Raw genomic sequence first — 18,656 nt, 5'->3', positions numbered from 1 at the left:
GGAGGAAGAAAGAATCCTCTGAGTTTTGTTGAATAGATGATGTATTAAAAACACAACAAATAGCATTATCCAATCCAAGTCAGTCATTGGGAAAATGACATGTAGTATTTGCTATCATCATTAGTACTTCTTTGCTCTTTTTAAACTGAGGAGTTTAAAGGATCTTTCCAGATCCCTAAGCTACATGCACACTTGCACAGAAGTCACCATTATTCTCTATAAACATGGATCTCTGAGTCTTATTCCTCCTTGGTCCTATCTTTCTTCCTAGCTCTAGAAGACTCAAATGGGAATCAGGACTCCCCAGCAAGTGATCTTCCCAAGATGGCACAACAGCCTCCAGGTAAAAAGAAAACAGAAAGAAAAAAACCCTGGAGTATTTCATTTTTCTATAGCAAGGGTCAGTAAACTAAGGCTGCCAAATCTGACTATTGCCTGCTTTTTGTACAACCTTGAGTTAAGAATATTTTTTATATTTTTAAATAAGGATTTTTTTGTCATTTAAAAATATAAAAACCATTCTTAGTTCACCAAGCACACACACACAAAAAGGAGAGATTTGATTCATAGGATATTGTTTGTAGACCCCTATTCTAAAGCATCATAACGTTTCAGAACTGGAAAGAACCTCAGCTATCATCTTATCCAACTCTTACTTTTCCACGAAAGAGATGAGACCAATAGGTGGCTCAACTTGTCTAAGGTCACAAGGTAAAATGGAGGCAAAACTGATACTAAACTTAATTCTCAAAGGGCTGAACTATTATGAAGTCTAAAGGCAGTGCATTTGACTTTGATTCCTGTTAAAATTCTAGAACATATTATTAAAATGATGGTTAGCAAACATCTAGAAAAGAACCAGCATGGCTTCAGCAAGAACAAGTCATAACTGACTCAGTTTTATCAGGTGGCAGTCTATTTACTTAAGTGAAGGGTCAAGAATTGCAGATTCTTGAAGTATTAAACTGATAGATAGGGAAAACACAATAAATATATGTTAAAAGAGATTTTAACTAAATATTTTACAATGTATGTCATAAAATTCTTTTAAAAATGATGGAGAAATATGGGCTGGGCAATTGTCGTTTTAAACAGATTTGGAACTAATTGAATGGCCAAACTCAGAGACATTAATGCTTCCACACCACCTTGGAAGGAGGCCTCCAATGGCATTTCCTAGGGATCTGTGCTTGGCCCTATGTGGATGGCTGCTTGCCAAACATGTTGTGGTAGAAATCCTTTTCCAGGTATAGGTAAATGGGAACCAAAGTTTCTTCCAACTTTGAAATTCTGTGGGTCTATAAAATGCTTGTCTTTCTGTCTGCTTTGGAGGAGGGCTATGAAATTGCACATCTCTGAAATGTTGAAATTACTCAGATTTAAGAATAGGACTTCAAGTCTTTAAAGGAATTGTTTTCATGTACATCAAAGAAAAAGTACAGAACAATTTGTGCCAACTACAGCTTTCTTCTTTAAAACTAGATGTCACAGAGAAATTATGAATCATTTACTCTACACTTATAGCCCTCCTTGGTCAATGGCATTACAGATGGTCTTTATTGCCACAGTTCTCCCCCAAAGTCAAACTATACATCAAGGCAGGAATACTAAGGGCCTCTCCCTGCTAATGGCTGTGATTTGTAGCCAGATTTGACCTCAGCTTTCTCTCTCTCTCTCTCTCTCTCTCTCTCTCTCTCTCTCTCTCTCTCTCTCTCTCTCTCTCTCTCTCTCTCTCTCTCTCTCTCTCTCTCTCTCTCTCTCTCTCTCTCTCTCTCTCTCTCTCTCTCTCTCTCTCCTCTCTCTCTCTTCTCTCTCTCTCTCTCTCTCAGACCTCTCTCTCTCCTCTCTCTCTTCCTTCTCTCTCTCTTCCATCTCTCTCTCGTCTCTCTCTCTCTGGGTGGTCTCTTGCAGAACCTGAGCCAGTCACCATAAATATCCAAGACCTACTTTCCTGTTCTAATTTTGCAGTTCAACACAGATATCTCTTTGAAGATGACAGCCTTTCACAGTCAACACTGAGGCTTTTCCATTCAACCAAAACAAAAGGTAATTCCAAGAGATGTTCATTTAGAGACCCATTATAAGAAGTCTTTTAGCTCTACAACTAAATGATCAACAAAAAAGGGATGAGAGGATAAGAGATTTAGAACTAGAAAGGAATAAGGGTCATCTAGTCCAGTTCCTACAGATTACAGAGGATGAGTAGGCCAAGCAAGTTTAAATGATTTGTCCAAGGTCACATAAATAGCAAGCAGCAAAGGTGGGATTTGAACCTGCTCCCATGACTCCCAATCCAGCACTCTTTGTGCCACAAAGAAGTAGAGAGACAAAAGGAGAAATGAAGTAACTAGATGGTACAGTGAGTAAGCTGAACTTGGTATCAAGAAGAACTGAGTTCAAATCCTGTGGCAAACAATGGCTCTGTGATCCTGGGCAAGGCATGAACTTCTCTTGGCCTCAGTTTCCTCTTCTATAAAATAAGAATAATAAGATGCCTCATACAGGATACTTATGAGGATCACATGAAATATATGTAAAACTCTTTGCAAACTTTAAAGTGCTTTACAAGTGCTACTGGCTATTACTACTACTATCATCATCATCAAAAGAAAGGGAGGAAAGACTAGACAACATTAAAAATAAATGGATAAGGGACAACTAGGTGGCTCTGTGGATTGAAAGCCAGGCCTAGAGACAAGAGGTCCTGGGTTCAAATTTGACCTCAAACACTTCCTACCTGTGTGGCCCTGGGCAAGTCACTTAACCCCCATTGTCAAGCCCTTACCCCTCTTCTGCCTTGAAACAAATACACAGTATTGATTCTAAGACAGAAAATAAAGATTTGGTTTTTTTTAAGTAAATGGATAACCCAGAAGGAACCTAAGATAAAAATAATAATTGGTATTTGTATAGTAATTTAATATCTGCAATGTGCTTTACAAATATTTTCATTTGATCTTTACACATCAACCCTGGGATATAGGTTCTATTCTTATCCCCATTTTACAAATGAGGAAACTTTGGTTAATATAGATTAATTGACTTGTCCAGGGTTACACAGTAAGTGTCTGAAACTGGATTTGAACTCGGGTCTTCCTGATTCCAAGTCTAGCTCTCTACCTACTACACTACTCAATTGCTTCAAGATATCCCAAGACCACTCTTTAGAAAGGACAAGATTCTCCCCTTATTGGGGAATAAGAGCCACAGTTGGTCCTGCAAAAGTATATGGCATTTCCTGGTATCTACTTTATTGGTTATTGTTGCATGGAAAATGTTGAGCCTGTCTATTCATTATGGTTTCCCCCATGTGCCAAATGAGTTCTGAGATTATGCATCTGGGACACTTAGAGGGTTACAGAGGTGAACACTTTCCATCTGTTTTCTCAGGAAGCCCTTCGGAAGACAAGCATGATCAGTGCAAATGTGAGAACCTCCTTACATTCCAGAATTTTGCAAATGAAGAGGTGCGAAAACTCACAGAGAGATATATCCTTTGTTTATAATTGAGTGCTTTGGCATGGGGTTTTCAAGGTATGTGGATTTTTTTTTTAAACCCTTACCTTCTGTTTTGGAATCAATACTATGTATGAGGTTCCAAGGCAGAAGAGGGGTAAGGGCTTGACAATGGGGGTTAAGTGACTTGCCCAGGGTCACACAGCTAGGAAGTGTCTGAGCCAAGATTTGAACTTAGGACCTCCCATCTCTTGGCCTGGCTCTCCATCCACTGAGCCACCCAGCTGGCCCTGACTTTGATAAGTGCTTCCTCCCCCTCCATCCTGATGAGAGGATGTGTGTCCCAGGCTTGGATCACCTCCAGCATACAGTAGGTTAAAGCAAATCCTGTTTGAGAATTAGGGAGTGTCAACTGTGTCCAATACCTTGACGCATTTCCTCAGACCTGAATGGCAGCTACGGATAGTTTTATATTCTCTGCATATAAGTTTCTGGAGAAGAGTGTGTTGGCAGCAGGGACCCTTTACATCAGCGCTTTGAAGATAAAACACTCAGCAGAGGGAACAGCCAGATCCAATGATTCATTAAAACAATATTACTAACAAAGGAATGCGTTGGGATAACAGAGAAGGGGCACACTCAATAGCCTTCCTGCTGTTTTCAACTTTAAAGTGACAGTGTGCGCGCCTGCTATCCAGAGCCCAGGGCCCAAGCCCTGTTTTCAGAGGTCTTTCCTACGCCCTAACTAGACTGTGGAAAAGCTATTTAATTCTGGGCCACCTCTGTGCCAGCTGGCTCCTGCGATAAGGAATTGCAGGTAGCAATTGCCTTCTTGAAAGTCCACCATACGTTTATCCAAGTAAATGAAATAACCTTCTGCATGTGGTTATTGTAATGGATAATTCCGGACTCTTAAGTGCTTGAAAGTGCTGAACTGGCAGCAATTTCCCTAGCTAGAATTCTGCCATCATCATCTAGGCCTGAAAGTAGATAGACGCAAGGGTGGGAGAGACAGTGAAGCCCCCTTTGCCATACAGACAGCTCCTCCCATCCCTTACCAGTGTCTTAGCTTAATTGAGGAGAATCAAACCCCAATCTTCCCAGCGATATCTTGGGGAAACTCAAGAATCAAACCCTAATCTTCCCAGCGATATCTTGGGGAAACTCAAGAATCAAACCCCAATCTTCCCAGCGATATCTTGGGGAAACTCAAGAATCAAACCCCAATCTTCCCAGTGATATCTTGGGGAAACTCAAGGAGAATCAAACCCCAATCTTCCCAGCGATATCTTGGGGAAACTCAAGGAGAATCAAACCCCAATCTTCCCAGCGATATCTTGGGGAAACTCAAGGAGAATCAAACCCCAATCTTCCCAGCGATATCTTGGGGAAACTCAAGGAGAATCAAACCCCAATCTTCCCAGCGATATCTTGGGGAAACTCAAGGAGAATCAAACCCCAATCTTCCCAGTGATATCTTGGGGAAACTCAAGGAGAATCAAACCCCAATCTTCCCAGCGATATCTTGGGGAAACTCAAGAATCAAACCCCAATCTTCCCAGCGATATCTTGGGGAAACTCAAGGAGAATCAAACCCCAATCTTCCCAGCGATATCTTGGGGAAACTCAAGGAGAATCAAACCCCAATCTTCCCAGCGATATGTTGGGGAAACTCAAGGAGAATCAAACCCCAATCTTCCCAGCGATATGTTGGGGAAACTCAAGGAGAATCAAACCCCAATCTTCCCAGTGTTATCTTGGGGAAACTCAAGGAGAATCAAACCCCAATCTTCCCAGCGATATCTTGGGGAAACTCAAGGAGAATCAAACCCCAATCTTCCCAGCGATATCTTGGGGAAACTCAAGGAGAATCAAACCCCAATCTTCCCAGCAATATCTTGGAGAAAGACAAAGTAATACCTATAGCGATGCAGGGCCTCCTCTCCATATCCCTTTCCAAAGCTATATACTTGGTAGAATCAGAAAATCCTAATGCTTAGGATCAGTGGTATAGAAGATGGCCAGGGATAGAGCAGGGTTGAGACTGTAAAAGCAAGGGCATGGTATTCTGGGGAGATCCAAGGTTCCCTACTGGCGAATAAGATGTTAGGACAGGTGTGATAGATGTATATGAAGCTCTAGCCTCCCTGTGCCCATTCTTCTGCCCCTTAGCTATGCTCTTCCTAAATTCTAAATGATCACCTCCACCCTGTAACTACAGGCATCATCAGACCAAGGCTGGCAAAAAGGAAATCCTCTGATTCCCAGCTGGAGCTCACTTTAAAAATTTTATTTATTTTTTTTTAATTTTATGTATATTTATATTTTTATATATTTTTAAAATTTCATTTATTTATATATTTATAATTTTATTTATATTTATTTTATTTTCATTTATATATTTATTTTATTATTGTTGTATTGTCAGTGAAGGTTGCCCAATTGGGTTGTTTGTTCCCTGAGGGAAAGTGGATTCGTAGCTAAACAGCTTCCCCAGTTCTGTCGCTTCTTTGGTTAAAAAAAAAAAAACACCACAAAACAGCTGTGTTCAATTCAAATTAACAAGAAAAAATAGAAATTAAAATGTTTTATACTCACCTGCTCTAGCAGCTGTGTTTTGAAGCAGTTAGCTGTTTAAAAGACTGACTGATTTGAGAAAGTAATAAAGAGAGGAAGGAAAGAGATTTCACAGAAATTTGAGGGTCCTGGTCACAACCTTTGTGGATTAGCCATACGGTAAAGATAATTTTAGGGTTGTGACTTAAAATCTAAATTAATTGGTCACCAAGGGGAAATCCCAAATAAAATACTCAAGTCAGTCTGGAAATTTATGGTAATTTTAATTAATATAGAGGAAAGGATTTTAAGAAGAAAGAAGGAAGAGGGTATAGGATTTCTCCTGCCTGGCCTGTGCCAGGGAGAGTTCAAGATCTCTGCCACTAGGTCTCTGAAGAAGATTAGAGGCTACTAAGAGGATAAAGTTGGAAAGTAAAGGAGGAAAACTCAGCCAGAAATTCACCACTGAACCAGACAATAGCTGTAGCCACACCAAGATGCCAAAAGGCCCAGCACACTGCCACCAGCCACCTCTCAGCCACCAAAGGTACCAGAGAGATGAAGTGATGCCAAATATATAGACTTTTCACATCTACCAATCACATCAAAGGCTTTTCTCCAGGACTGCCCATTCTTTAGTTCTCATCTTCTTTGATTAGATTATATCTTTTGAGTTACTTAACACTTCTTTGTTAAGTTCACCTTTTGTTAGGTACTTAACCTTTTTGTGATTAATTTACCCTTTATAGTTACTTAACCCCTTTTTGTAGTAAGCTCTAAAACTAGACTTAACAGTAAAGTTCTAGCTTCACTATAAAGTAAGAGCTAAGTACCTTCATTGTTCAATCAGGAGATTACAATTTTATCTTCATCATAAAGTAAGATGTAAGTAGGGTGGAGTAATTTAAAGTTCACAACTGCCAGCTCTGTGGCTAACCAGTGAATGCAGGAAGCTGCAGGGTATAGAGCAGTGATAGCGAACCTTTTAGAGAGTGGGTTCCCAAATGGCAACCCTCACACCCACCTTACCCCAGACAGAGGAGGGAGGAAGCACTCCCTCTCATTGAGCTGCTGGGCAGAGGGATGGGTGATGGGAGTGTGAGAATTAAAATGAATATACAATAAATCAAGTATTATAATTATAAGATTTATTAAACTTGTTATTAAGTGGTGACTTACCCAGGGTCACACAGTTAGGAAGTGTCTGAGGTCAGATTTTAACCCAAGTTCTTGCAATTCTAGGCCTGGTGCTCTATCCATTGTGCTTTCTAGCTCTCCCCATACCATTTAAATTTAAAGCAACTCATATTCAATACCCTATATTCTTTTACTGCTTAAAATACACATATTTTATGATCACCCTAGTTCAAATATCAATAATATGGAAATAGGTCTTGATCAATGACACATGTAAAACCCAGTGGAATTGTGTGACATCTATGGGAGGGTATTGGTGGGAGGGGAGGGAAAGAACATGAATCTTGTAATCATGGAAAAATATTCTAAATTAACTAATTAAATAAAAATTTAAAAAATAAAATAAAATACACATATTTTAATCCTAACAGAGGCCAGTTGACTTAAAAGGTAGCTAACTCAAGCTATGAGAGGAAGAAATAGGGCAAAGACACTGAACTATATACAAACGTGACCACGCAACATGGTGGAGAAAGGAGAGGAATTCTGGGAAATACTGAAGGACTTCTGGGGAATGAAGTCCAAGGGTTCAAAATTCTAATTAATGTAGGAGAAATATCCTCAGGTGAAGAGGGGGCTGTGGCATGTGTGCTGTACATTCACCAGCATGGGTATAGGGTATGCCATGGGCCAAGACCCTGCAGCTACTTGGCACTTTGACAGCTATAGAATAATGGTAGAGTTCTTTTCTCTTGCCTTCATTTGTTTCATTCTCTCTCCCTTCTCCCTCTCCACTTACCACTTTTCTCCTTTGTCTCCTACCTCTCCGCCTTCTACTTTCCCAGCTTAGTTTTCCAGAGACTCAGCCCCTTGATCTCTACTGTCCTAGTGAGTGCATATATCATACCCTCAACATAAAGATGCTTCATAGCATTACAGAGTTATTGTATGATGGGAATTTTTTTTTTAAGTTTGAAGTCATACTTTGGCCAACTGAGCTAACTAGCCTCTGTTAGGATTTAAAATATGTGTATTTTAAACAGTAAAAGAATATAGGGTGTTGAATATGAGTTGCTTAAATTTAAATGGTATGGAGAGAGTTAGATAGCACAATGGAGAGAGCACCAGGCCTGGAGTTGGGAGAACTTGGGTTCAAATCTGGTCTCAGACACTTCCTAACTATGTGACCCTGGATAAGTCACCACCCCAATTGGTTAGCCTTTACCACTCTCTTCTGTCATAGAATCAATACTAAGACAGAAGGTAAGGATTAAAAAAAAAACTTAAATGATATGTACATATAATTTTAAAAACACATGCCAGTAATAAAAAAAAAGGCAAAGGTTTTTTTTTTTTCTGGTGTAAAGACATTCCAAATTTTATGTGGATAATAATACCTGCATGTGAATTCAGAGTGAACCAAAAAAAAAAATACATTTTGGATGCTTATTTCTTTCCTTAACTGATGGCTTACTGGAAGAAATGACAAGGAGAATGGAAGTACTGGAAAATCGTCTGAGATACAGATGAAGATCGGGACTTGTCTACATGTTTATATGCAGAATTATCACTCTAGACAGAATTATGGTAAAAGCAGGTCAGGGCCATAGAGCTCCAGGTGCTAAATCTATAACACTGTCAAATCCCCAAATATTTTTGGGGTAGAGATTCAGCATTAGATTCCACATGGAACCAAGGCAAAAGCATACTAACTTGTAGAAATACATTTAGAAAGCAACCATACTGAATTCCAAGTAGAATTCAACCATGTGAGAAGAAATAAGCTACCCAACAAATGCTATTGTTTTGGTAAATGTATATGTGGGCATTTAAAAAGATATTTTGTCATAAACGGTGAATGCTATTCATCTCACTATTTGTTTCTCCCTTACAAAGTGAGTGTTGCCAGTGTCTTGTTTGACTATAAAATAAACCATTCTTAACTCAGCCTTTTTTACTACCTTTAGACATTGCCTTTAGAAAAATCTTAACGGTATAACATTTTTTTGTATTGGACTTTAACTTGATATACATGTGTGGATATATGCAGTTATCTTCGCCGAATCATAGGATAGATGCATTTGTATTATAAGTTGGGAATTTTATGTATAAAATACAATAAAACTGAGGAAAGGTATCTACCACTGTCCAGAGCTCCAACTTAAAACAGTCACCATAATGAGGAATCCAAGAGGCCAGAAACATCGAAACCAGCAAATACTTAATCTCCTTGCTAAGTAGAGAATCCTGACAAATAACAATTGTATCAATTTAGAGCATAAGTCCATTTGTGAAACATTATAGGAAAGGACAACAGATTATACCATGTCACCTTACAAAGCAAGGAAAAGGAGTGGAAAAAAACATACTACACAAAGTTTTGTGTGATACTCAGCTAACCAGATCATCCTGAGAGCACTTAGACATGTAGGTCAAAGGAGTAGAACAACTCTGTCACTATTTCTACAGCAATATATTCTCTTCACAGATACTGGAATCAGCACAATTAGACTATCATTTCCACATCCAGTCCACTACATGAAAAAGCAAAAGTAGTCCTTTAGAATATGAAAGAGTGAATGTATGGGCTTCTCAGAATCCCATGGAAATGTGTGTTGGGTATGACAATTTAATAACATTTTATTTTATTTTATTAAAAAAAAAAAACCTTAATTTCCATCTTAGAATCACTACTATGTATTGGTTCTAAGGCAGAAGAGCAGTAAGGGTTAGGCAATGGGGATCAAGTGACTTGCCCACAGTCATGCAGCCAGGAAGTGCCTAAGGTCAGATTTGAACCTAGGCCCTCCTATCCCTAGGCCTGGCTCTCAATCCAATGAGCTACCCAGCTGCTCCCAAAAGCATATATTTTAAAGAGCATTTAAAAGAGGAAAGGATTCCAAATAATGGAAAAGATTACAGATGGTATGAAGAAGTAAAGAATAGGACTAAGAGATATAAACTTAGAGAAGAAATCTACAATGGAGTTCCACCGTTAACATCTGTGATTTGGGACAAGTTAAATAAATGTTTATTGACTTAGAACCTTTTAGAATTTGACTTTCCTTATCTACAAAAATGAATGAATCAGTGAAAAGGTTACACAGAGCAAAGAATGAAGGGCCTGGAGTTAGAAAGACCTATCTTCCCGAGTCCAAATCTGGCCTCAGATATTTACTAGCTGTATACCTTGGGTAAGTCATTTAACCCTGTTTGCCTCAATTTCCTTATCTGGAAAATGAGCTGGAGAAAGAAATGGCAAACCATTCCAGTATCTTTGGCATAAAAATCCCAAACTGGATCACAAAGTGCCAGACACAGATAAGTACAGCTCGACAAGTTATTTGTGGGTCACAGAATGGGGTAAGAGGAATGAGGTTGGGATCAGGAGGCTCACAGGCAGACTTACAGACAGAATCATAGGCCTCTTGCCGATCAGTGACAAAGTGTATTGATTTCAGGTAGATACTTATAGAGGGTTGAATCAGGCAGAGGGATTAGATCGCCCAAAATGGAAGTCAGTGATTAACAGGATGGAAACAATGGATTTAAATTACCTAAGTGGCTCTGAACAGAGTTTTCTATAGGCAATAATTCAGCATGTCACTATGTGACCCAGCTTCTCACAGAATTCCTGTATCAGTCATTTCTTAGAAGAACATACAGCATTTGGGGAAGAGGAATTGAGTTCTCATGTGAGGAGTATGCTACGTGTCTGGCTGCTTCTAGGCTATGGCTATGATTTTATTGGGGTCTACTCTCACTACTGGGGGGCTACAAGACACAACTGAAAATGACTAAAGAGCAACAACAATGAAAAAAGCATAAGAAGGTAGCTAATTGGTATGGTAAATGGTATAGGCACCAGATTTTAAGTCAGAAAGACCTGAATTCAAATTCTGCCTCAGACACTAACAGGTTGTGAGCATGGGAAAATAGTTTAATCTTTATCAGCCTGTTTCCTCATCTGTAAAATGGAAATCATAACCTATTTTACATGTTGTGCGGTTCAAGAGAGCTAATATATGTAAAATGCTTAGTAAATCTTAAAGCTGCATATATATATTAGTTATTGTTATTATTTAATGCCCAGAACTATGGATATAAATTCAAAAGGATAGTGGAGAAGATGGTCAACATCACATGCCAAAGAATAATCAAGAAGACCCAATGATGTTACATAGTTGAGAATTACAGAATACAACCATCTCTAAAAATTGCAGATAATCCATAGAGCCACAGAAAAATATATAGTGTGGAGGCAAATAGGTAGAACAGATTCAAGAAGTAGTATGGAAGCTCTCAAAGGGATATCACTGGAAAAGGAGATGGGCCAGTCATAAGCAAGATTGTGAATGTCCAAATGCTATACTGGTATCTACAAGATGTTAAAAGCAGAGGAAAGACTTTCTTCATCCAGCTGGGGAGGCCACACATGGAAGATTTATGTGAGGACATAGTGGAATGGGTTATGGTCTACGTGAATGGATAGAGTATTTGCACCAACAAATCACTGAACCATAAAACTAGCAAAGTATTCAGTAAGATATGTTGGAACTGGTTCCAGATGGCGCCATTCTCAGTTGTCAAGCTAGAGCTCCACTATTAGATTTTGTTGTATCCAGGCTCCCTCTGGTGGCTCTAAAGAATACATTGGTTTTACAGATTTACTCAGCAGTCCAGTACAATCACCCATTTCAAAAAACGTTATTAGCAACACTAGCAATTAATATGCTTTGAGATCGAAAAGGACTTTATGTCTGCCTTCTATGATTCTCATGTCAACCCTGTAAGAAAGGCATGGATATTATTTCCGTTTTCCAGATGAGGAAGTCGAGGTAAGAGATTAAATGCCTTGCCCATAACCATTCACAAAACTAGTGATGGGCTAGAAAGGCTTCAAACCCATTTTTTCTGATTCAAAGTCATTCAATGAACAAATATTAATTTATTGATTATTACTCGGAGCCAGATAGCGATCTAGGTAACAGAAATACAGACAAAAACAAATAGTCCCTCCTATCAAGGGGCTTTTATATTCTGTTAAAGGAGAGAAGGAAGTTAAACTGGAGAGGGGCTAGACCTGTGATTTCACTGAAAATGGGAACTCCTAAGTGAGGAAATTCCTCAATGCAGATTGCCCCATTCCCTGAAACTTATAGTCTCTTTTAAAAAGAAAAAACCCTTACCTTCCATCTTAGAAGCATTACTGTGTAAATGGTTCTAAGACAGAAGAGCAGTAAGGGCTAGGCAATAGGGGTTAAGTGTTTGCCCAAAGTTACACAGCTAGGACATGTTTGAGGTCACATTTGAACCCAGGACCTCCCATCTCTAAGCCTGGCTCTCAATCCACTTAACTACCCATCTGCCTCCATATTTACAGTCTTAAAGAGCTGCCCAGAGCACTGAGAGATTGTGGTTTGCCCAAAGATCAATCAGTATATGATAGAGGCTGGACTTGAACTTGGGTTTAACTAGCTAAGGCCAGCTCTCTAGTCACTATGTCATTCTCCATTTAACAAAAGAATACAAATAAATTTGGCAGCAGTGATCAGGAGAGGTCTCACATAAGTGAGGCAAACTCATTTTTGAAGGCATCTAGTTAGTCTTTTCTCCCTCCTCTAGTGAGAAATGAATACATTCCAGGCAGGATGGTCTGTGGAAAGGCAGATGGGACAGGGAATGTTGTATATAAGGAACAGAGTAAGCCGGCCTGGCTGGAAAGAATTCACAGATGGAACTAATATGCAGTACAGAAGGCTATGCTAGAGCCAAATTGTGAAGTGCTTTAAATGCTTATGGGGAATTTTAATTTTATCTTAGATGCCATTAGAAGTTTCTAGAACAAGGAAGTAAGCCCAGCACCTTCTACTATATTCCAACAATTGCTTTGTCTCACAATCTCAAGAATAGTTTTCATTTGAATAATCCTAAAACTATTTTGGCATGATTTTGCTTGATTCTCGCAACTGTGTGTAACAGGGATAGTATTAATTACTCCATTTATTGGATGAAGAAAATGAGGTGAAATGGTCCAAAGTGATACAGCTAATAAATAGTAGTAATTAAGTAAAGCTAGGGCGAGAGCCCAGGCCTTATGTGTCTAAGCTACACTTCAACATACCAAGAGACCCTAATGAGGTCCACAAAAAGCTAACAAATTCCCTGATAAAAATCACTTTTCTTTTTACTTATTAACTTTTTTTTTGTTTTTACACCACCTTTTTCTTAAAAGTCAGGTTTATTTATTTTTATAATTCAGTTTTTTAAAAAATCTGCATTCTAAATTCTCATCCTCCCTTCCGAACCCACCCAAGGAGAAGGCAATATATTAATTATGTATGGATCACCTTCATTTCCCAAAATCACTTGGAACAAAAACTAAAGAGGGGGATGGCAGTTTAACAAAACTAAATCAATAGATCAACCCATTTGACAGTGATGAATCAACCAACAAGCATTTATTAAACATCCACTCTGTGACAGGCACCGTGGATACAAAAAGAAATGAAAATCTGATGTAAGGACTCCTACTCAGGCTCCCACCCCCATTAAGAAAGGTAAATTAGGGCCACAGTACAGCGAAGAGCTCTCTGCAAGGATGACTACAGTTAGCAGCAAAGTGATCTCCAAATGAATGTGTCACCTTACCCAAAGTAAAATGGCAGTGAAGCAGCTCTAGAAATGACTTCCCAACTTTATTTTTTGTATAAACCCTATCTGTCATGCTAGAAATGCTCCCACTTTTGGAGGTAGGGGGAGTGAAGTTTCAGGATGGTGAGAGATGCCAAGAAAGTGATTTGTCACCTCTGCTTCCTGTGCATTCCTTTCCTATGAAATTATTTGGAATCTTTGAATAATTAACTAGTTGATGGGAATGAGCAGGAGAATAGATTCACCTTTTCACTCAAGGTAAGTAAAAGGTGGAGAGGGATGAAAATCCTGAATACTTCAAATTGAGGCCCAGTTGGTTTGGCCTGCCATGACATCTTTTCTTCTTTCTCATAATCCATCTCAATTCCCTCTTTTCTGCTGTACATTTCTGGCAGAGCAGTTTAATAATGATGGATTTTTCTAAGAACACAGGTCTAAACCAATCACTCTCTTGCTCAAAAACCTTCAGTGATTTTCCCTACCCTTACCACCTTCCATCATAGAATCAATACTGTGTATTGAAGGCAGAAGAGTGGGAAGGACTAGGCAATGGGGGTTAAGTGACTTGCTCAGGGTCACACACTTAGGAATTATCTGGGCCACATTTAAACCCAAGACTCCCCCATTTTTATTTAATTTGCTAAGCCCTTCCCTATTACCTTTTGAACCAAACAGCCTTGGGAGTCGGAATCAAGCAGAAATTATTGTAAATTTAGCCCAAGTCTAAAAAACAATCTCTTCTACCATATATGACAATCATCTAACATTTGCTTGAAGCTATTTCCCTTTTCAGACTTATTTCACATTATACCCCCTTTCCCACATGTTATATACATACCAGCCAAATTAGACTACTAATCAGTCAAAATTCTATTTCTCACCATTGTGCATTAACACAGGTTATTCCCCCCATACCTGAAACTTCCATTCTATCTCCACTGCTCAAAATCAAGGTTCAGCTCTATCTTCTCCCAATAATCCTAGTTAGTTGCCCTTTTATCAAATTATCTAAAAACACTTTGTAGCATACCAGGTATCTTAGCATCTTGAAAGTATGATTGATGTATTGATATTGTATCCTGTATTTACCAAACATACGATCAGATCACTTGATGTTCATTGTATGGAAAGGGACAGTCCAAAGGACTAGCATAGGACCGGCAAATTCCTGGGCTGGGCATTGACAGTCATGCTGCCCTGGCTCAGAGTACATTCATTTGCAAAGCGTGGGTTGCATTAATCTCCTCCTCTGTGATTCTGTCATTGTCAATGCTACAATCATGTCACATATTCATTAATCACCTCCCGCTTGACCTTCCTAAGATCCCCAATAAAGGCTGGGGAATGTGTGCGAGCCTTCCCTTCTCTTCTCTTCCACCTCTTACTCTCACAGGGTTTGCTCTCCCTCTTGCCTCTTACAATCTTGATCTTCCTATGGCCTATTATGTTCCTTGTGTCTGACAACGCAGCTGCCCCGCACATCTCCCATCAATCTCTTGGCAGTGTGGTCTTTGAGGGATGTCCCAGAGCTCTCAGCTCCACGCAGGTTCTCTTGGTCCTCATCCGTATAATTTCTCCACTTGCTTTCTCTTTCTAGAGGTAATGAGGTCATCCCCAGGTGTTTTAACTTGTGGTCTCTGAGTCTTTATTCCTGTGTCTCTTCCTCTGACTGCTTTATCTATCTCACATCCATATTCCTTTAGCCTCCATTCTCCTTCTCAGCTCACCCACCCCATAAATAACATAGGACTCCGTGGTGGGTCTCTATACACTTTGATCACTCTTTTGCTACCCATTCTTTCTCCTTATACTTCTATACTTGGCTGTAGCATCCCTCATAAATTCTTTGGGGGCAATTTTTCTCAATCCATCTCAATTTCCTCTATTTTCGACTATACATTTCTGGTAGAACAGTTTAATGGTGGATTTTCCTAAGACAGTCTGACTACCAATCATTGCCCTGCTCAAAAGCCTTCAGTAACTATTACCTTTTTTTCCCCCCTAAATCTATACCTCCCATCATAGAATCAATACTGTGTATTGGTTCCAAAGCAGAAGAGTGGGACTTACCCAGGGTCACACAGTTAGGAAGTCTGAGGCCATATTCAAACCCAGGACTTCCCGTCTCTAGGCCTGGCTCTCTATTCACATGAGTCACCTGGCTGCCCCATTGCAGGCAATTTTTTAAAATATCCCAGGCACTTGGGCAATGCTTACTGAATGTAGTAAGATTTTTTTAAAGTCATAGAAAATTTGGTAAGCCAATTTATAAAAGTTGCCCTTGGAAATCAAGTGAAACTATAGTCTCTCAAAAATCTTGGTTCAATTTTAAACTTTTAATAGTTTAAATCTGAACTAAGAGAGGGAGACTTATGTTGACTGAATACTTTGAAAGATTGCTACATCCAAATCTTTTGAAGCAGTTTTTACAATATAAAAGAAGTGGCAAACTATGTAGATGTATCATTGGATTGAACAGCCTGCATATTATTATTTGGCTTTCATTTTGACTAGCTTCACAAATGTCTTAGCTGAATCATAAGCACCAGCAAAACAGGGACCAAGCTCTTCTGGATTTTAATCTATAACTCCCCAGTACTTAGCACTACATAAATAGTAAATACTCGTTAGACTAAATGAAAAATTATATGAAAGCAAAAAATGCCATATAATTGCTTAGTAGATCCAAAAAAGAACAAAAACTATCTCACTTTAAAGTTCACATTCTAGTTAATGAAGGCTAACAAATACTTAATAAGCAGTTACTATGTGCCAGGCATTGTGCCAAGTCCTGGATGTAGCAAAAAAACAAAAACAACAACAAAAACCCTCAATCCCTGACTTTAAGGAGCTTACAATCTAATGGGAGAGGTGAAGGAAGGAAAAACAACATGCAAACAAAATATGTACAGGATAAACAACAGAAGATAACTGAGAAAAGACACTGGAATTAAAAGGGAGTGGGAGACTTCCTGTAAAAGGTAACATTTTAGTTGACAGCTATAATAGTTAATACATTTATATAGCTCTTACTACTTGGCAGGCATTGGCACCTCATTTGATCCTCACAACAATCCTAGGAAGTAGGTGCTATTATCATCTCCACTTTACAAATGAAACTGAAGCAGACTTAAAGTGACTTTGCCTAAGACCATACTGTATCTCCAAGAAGCCAAAGAAGTCAATAGGTAAGAGTTGAGGAGGGAAAGCATTCCTGGCATAGGGGACAACCAGAGAATGACAAGAACTGAGACAGTGGGAGTGTCTTGTTCTTAGAACAGCCAGAAGGTCAGTGTCACTGGACCACAAAGTTCATGATGGGGAGTAAGGTGTAACAAAAGATAGGAGAGAACTAGGTTACCTAGGGTTTTGAATGCCAGAATTTTGTATTTGATCCTAGAGCTAATAGGAAGCCACTGGAGATTGGGGTGTGAGAGACATGATGTTCTTTAGAAAAATCACTTTTAGTAGCTGAAGGATAGAGTGCAACGAGACTTGAGGAAGGCAGACCACCAGCAGGTAATTTCAAAATCCCCAAGCAAGAGATGATGAGTTTGCATTAAAAGTGGCAGCACTGTCAGAGAAAAAGGAATATATTTGAAATATTGAGGTGAGATTGAAAGGGTTTCATAGCAGCTAGGTGACACTGGATTGAGGGTCAGGCCTTGGGGCAGGAGGACCTGGGTTCAAATTTGACCTCACATACTTGATGACTAAACCTGTGCAAATTGCTTAACCCCAATTGCCTAGCCCATACCACTGTTTTGCCTTGGAACCATTAATTAGTATCCATTCTAAGACAGAAGATAAAGGTTAAAAAAAAAAGAGGGGTCAGATAATGATGGGTAGAGAGGATAAACTAGTTGCAAGCCTGAGGGACTGACTGTATATACATACATTCATTATAAAATGGACAATAATCTCAAAGGGGACAGTGGGATGATTCAGAAAGGTCTCCTGTAGATGGTTATTAAACTGGGTCTTACTTAAAGATGAGGAAATAAAAGAATTAAGAGAGGGAGACTATCATTCCAGGAATGGGAGTATCAGCTAGCAAAAAACTGAACTGAGGATGTTTACTTTTCTATTACTACATTTCTTCCTCTTCCTCCTACTGGTACTCTACACTCAGAATTTTGTTATTGTTGTTGTGTTTTTTAAAACCCGTACCTTATGTCTTAGAATCAATACAGTGTATTGGTTCTAAGGCAAAAGAGCAGTAAGGGCTAGGTAATGGGGGTGAGGTGACTTGCCCAGGGTCAGTTAGGAAGTGTCTGAAGTCACATTCGAACCCAGGACTCTCCCATCTCTAGGCTTGGTTCTCAATCCACTGAGCCACTCAGCTGCCCCCTTAAAGGTGCTCTGAGAAGAAAACAATTTAATGCTGAAAACTGTAAAATTATAGTGACCAATCTTGAACTCCAAAGAGACTTGAAAATGCAACTCCTCCTATCTTTGCAAAGGTGGGGGGGCTCTAGGTTTGGATCAACTGTAAAATTTCAGTTGATGTGTCTAGTTTTGCTAAACCTTCTTGAATAAACTGTCCATTAGCATCCAGCAAAAAAAAAAAACAAAACAAAACTATCATTGTAGATATTAAGTTATTGTGATTTTTTTATACATTAGAACTTCAATCTTTGAACGAACCCAGACTAAAATGGGACAAGAGCCAGAGATAGATTTTAAATACTTTTGCTATTCATTAAAAGCTATGATAAGATTTTTATTAAGATTAAATTTTGGTTAAAAGAAGTTTCAGGGATTTGTTATATGTAACATAACTCCTTCACTTTAACACACACAAATCAAGCAGATTCTCATTTCTATGAGAAAATAAATAGTAATACATACAA

At 39.0% G+C, this 18,656-nt stretch overlaps 1 protein-coding gene across 1 annotated transcript in view; it reads left to right on the top strand.

The window, feature by feature from the left end:
• Positions 1-9,286, top strand: part of MATN2 (matrilin 2) — a 213,638-nt gene extending 204,352 nt beyond the window's left edge. Inside the window, exons 15-18 of the mRNA XM_056823286.1 lie at positions 272-343; positions 1,912-2,046; positions 3,391-3,489; positions 8,624-9,286. Of these exons, the coding sequence (XP_056679264.1) occupies positions 272-343; positions 1,912-2,046; positions 3,391-3,489; positions 8,624-8,679 (362 nt within the window). The 3' untranslated portion in view covers positions 8,680-9,286. The remainder of the gene's footprint in view (positions 1-271; positions 344-1,911; positions 2,047-3,390; positions 3,490-8,623) is intronic.
• Positions 9,287-18,656: the final 9,370 nt, after the last annotated feature.

The sequence above is a fragment of the Monodelphis domestica genome, chromosome 3, assembly GCF_027887165.1.
Source record: "Monodelphis domestica isolate mMonDom1 chromosome 3, mMonDom1.pri, whole genome shotgun sequence".
In the NCBI taxonomy this organism is placed as follows: Eukaryota; Metazoa; Chordata; class Mammalia; order Didelphimorphia; family Didelphidae; genus Monodelphis; species Monodelphis domestica.
Note: the sequence above shows the minus strand (reverse complement) of the source record. Positions and strands in the feature narration are given on the sequence as shown.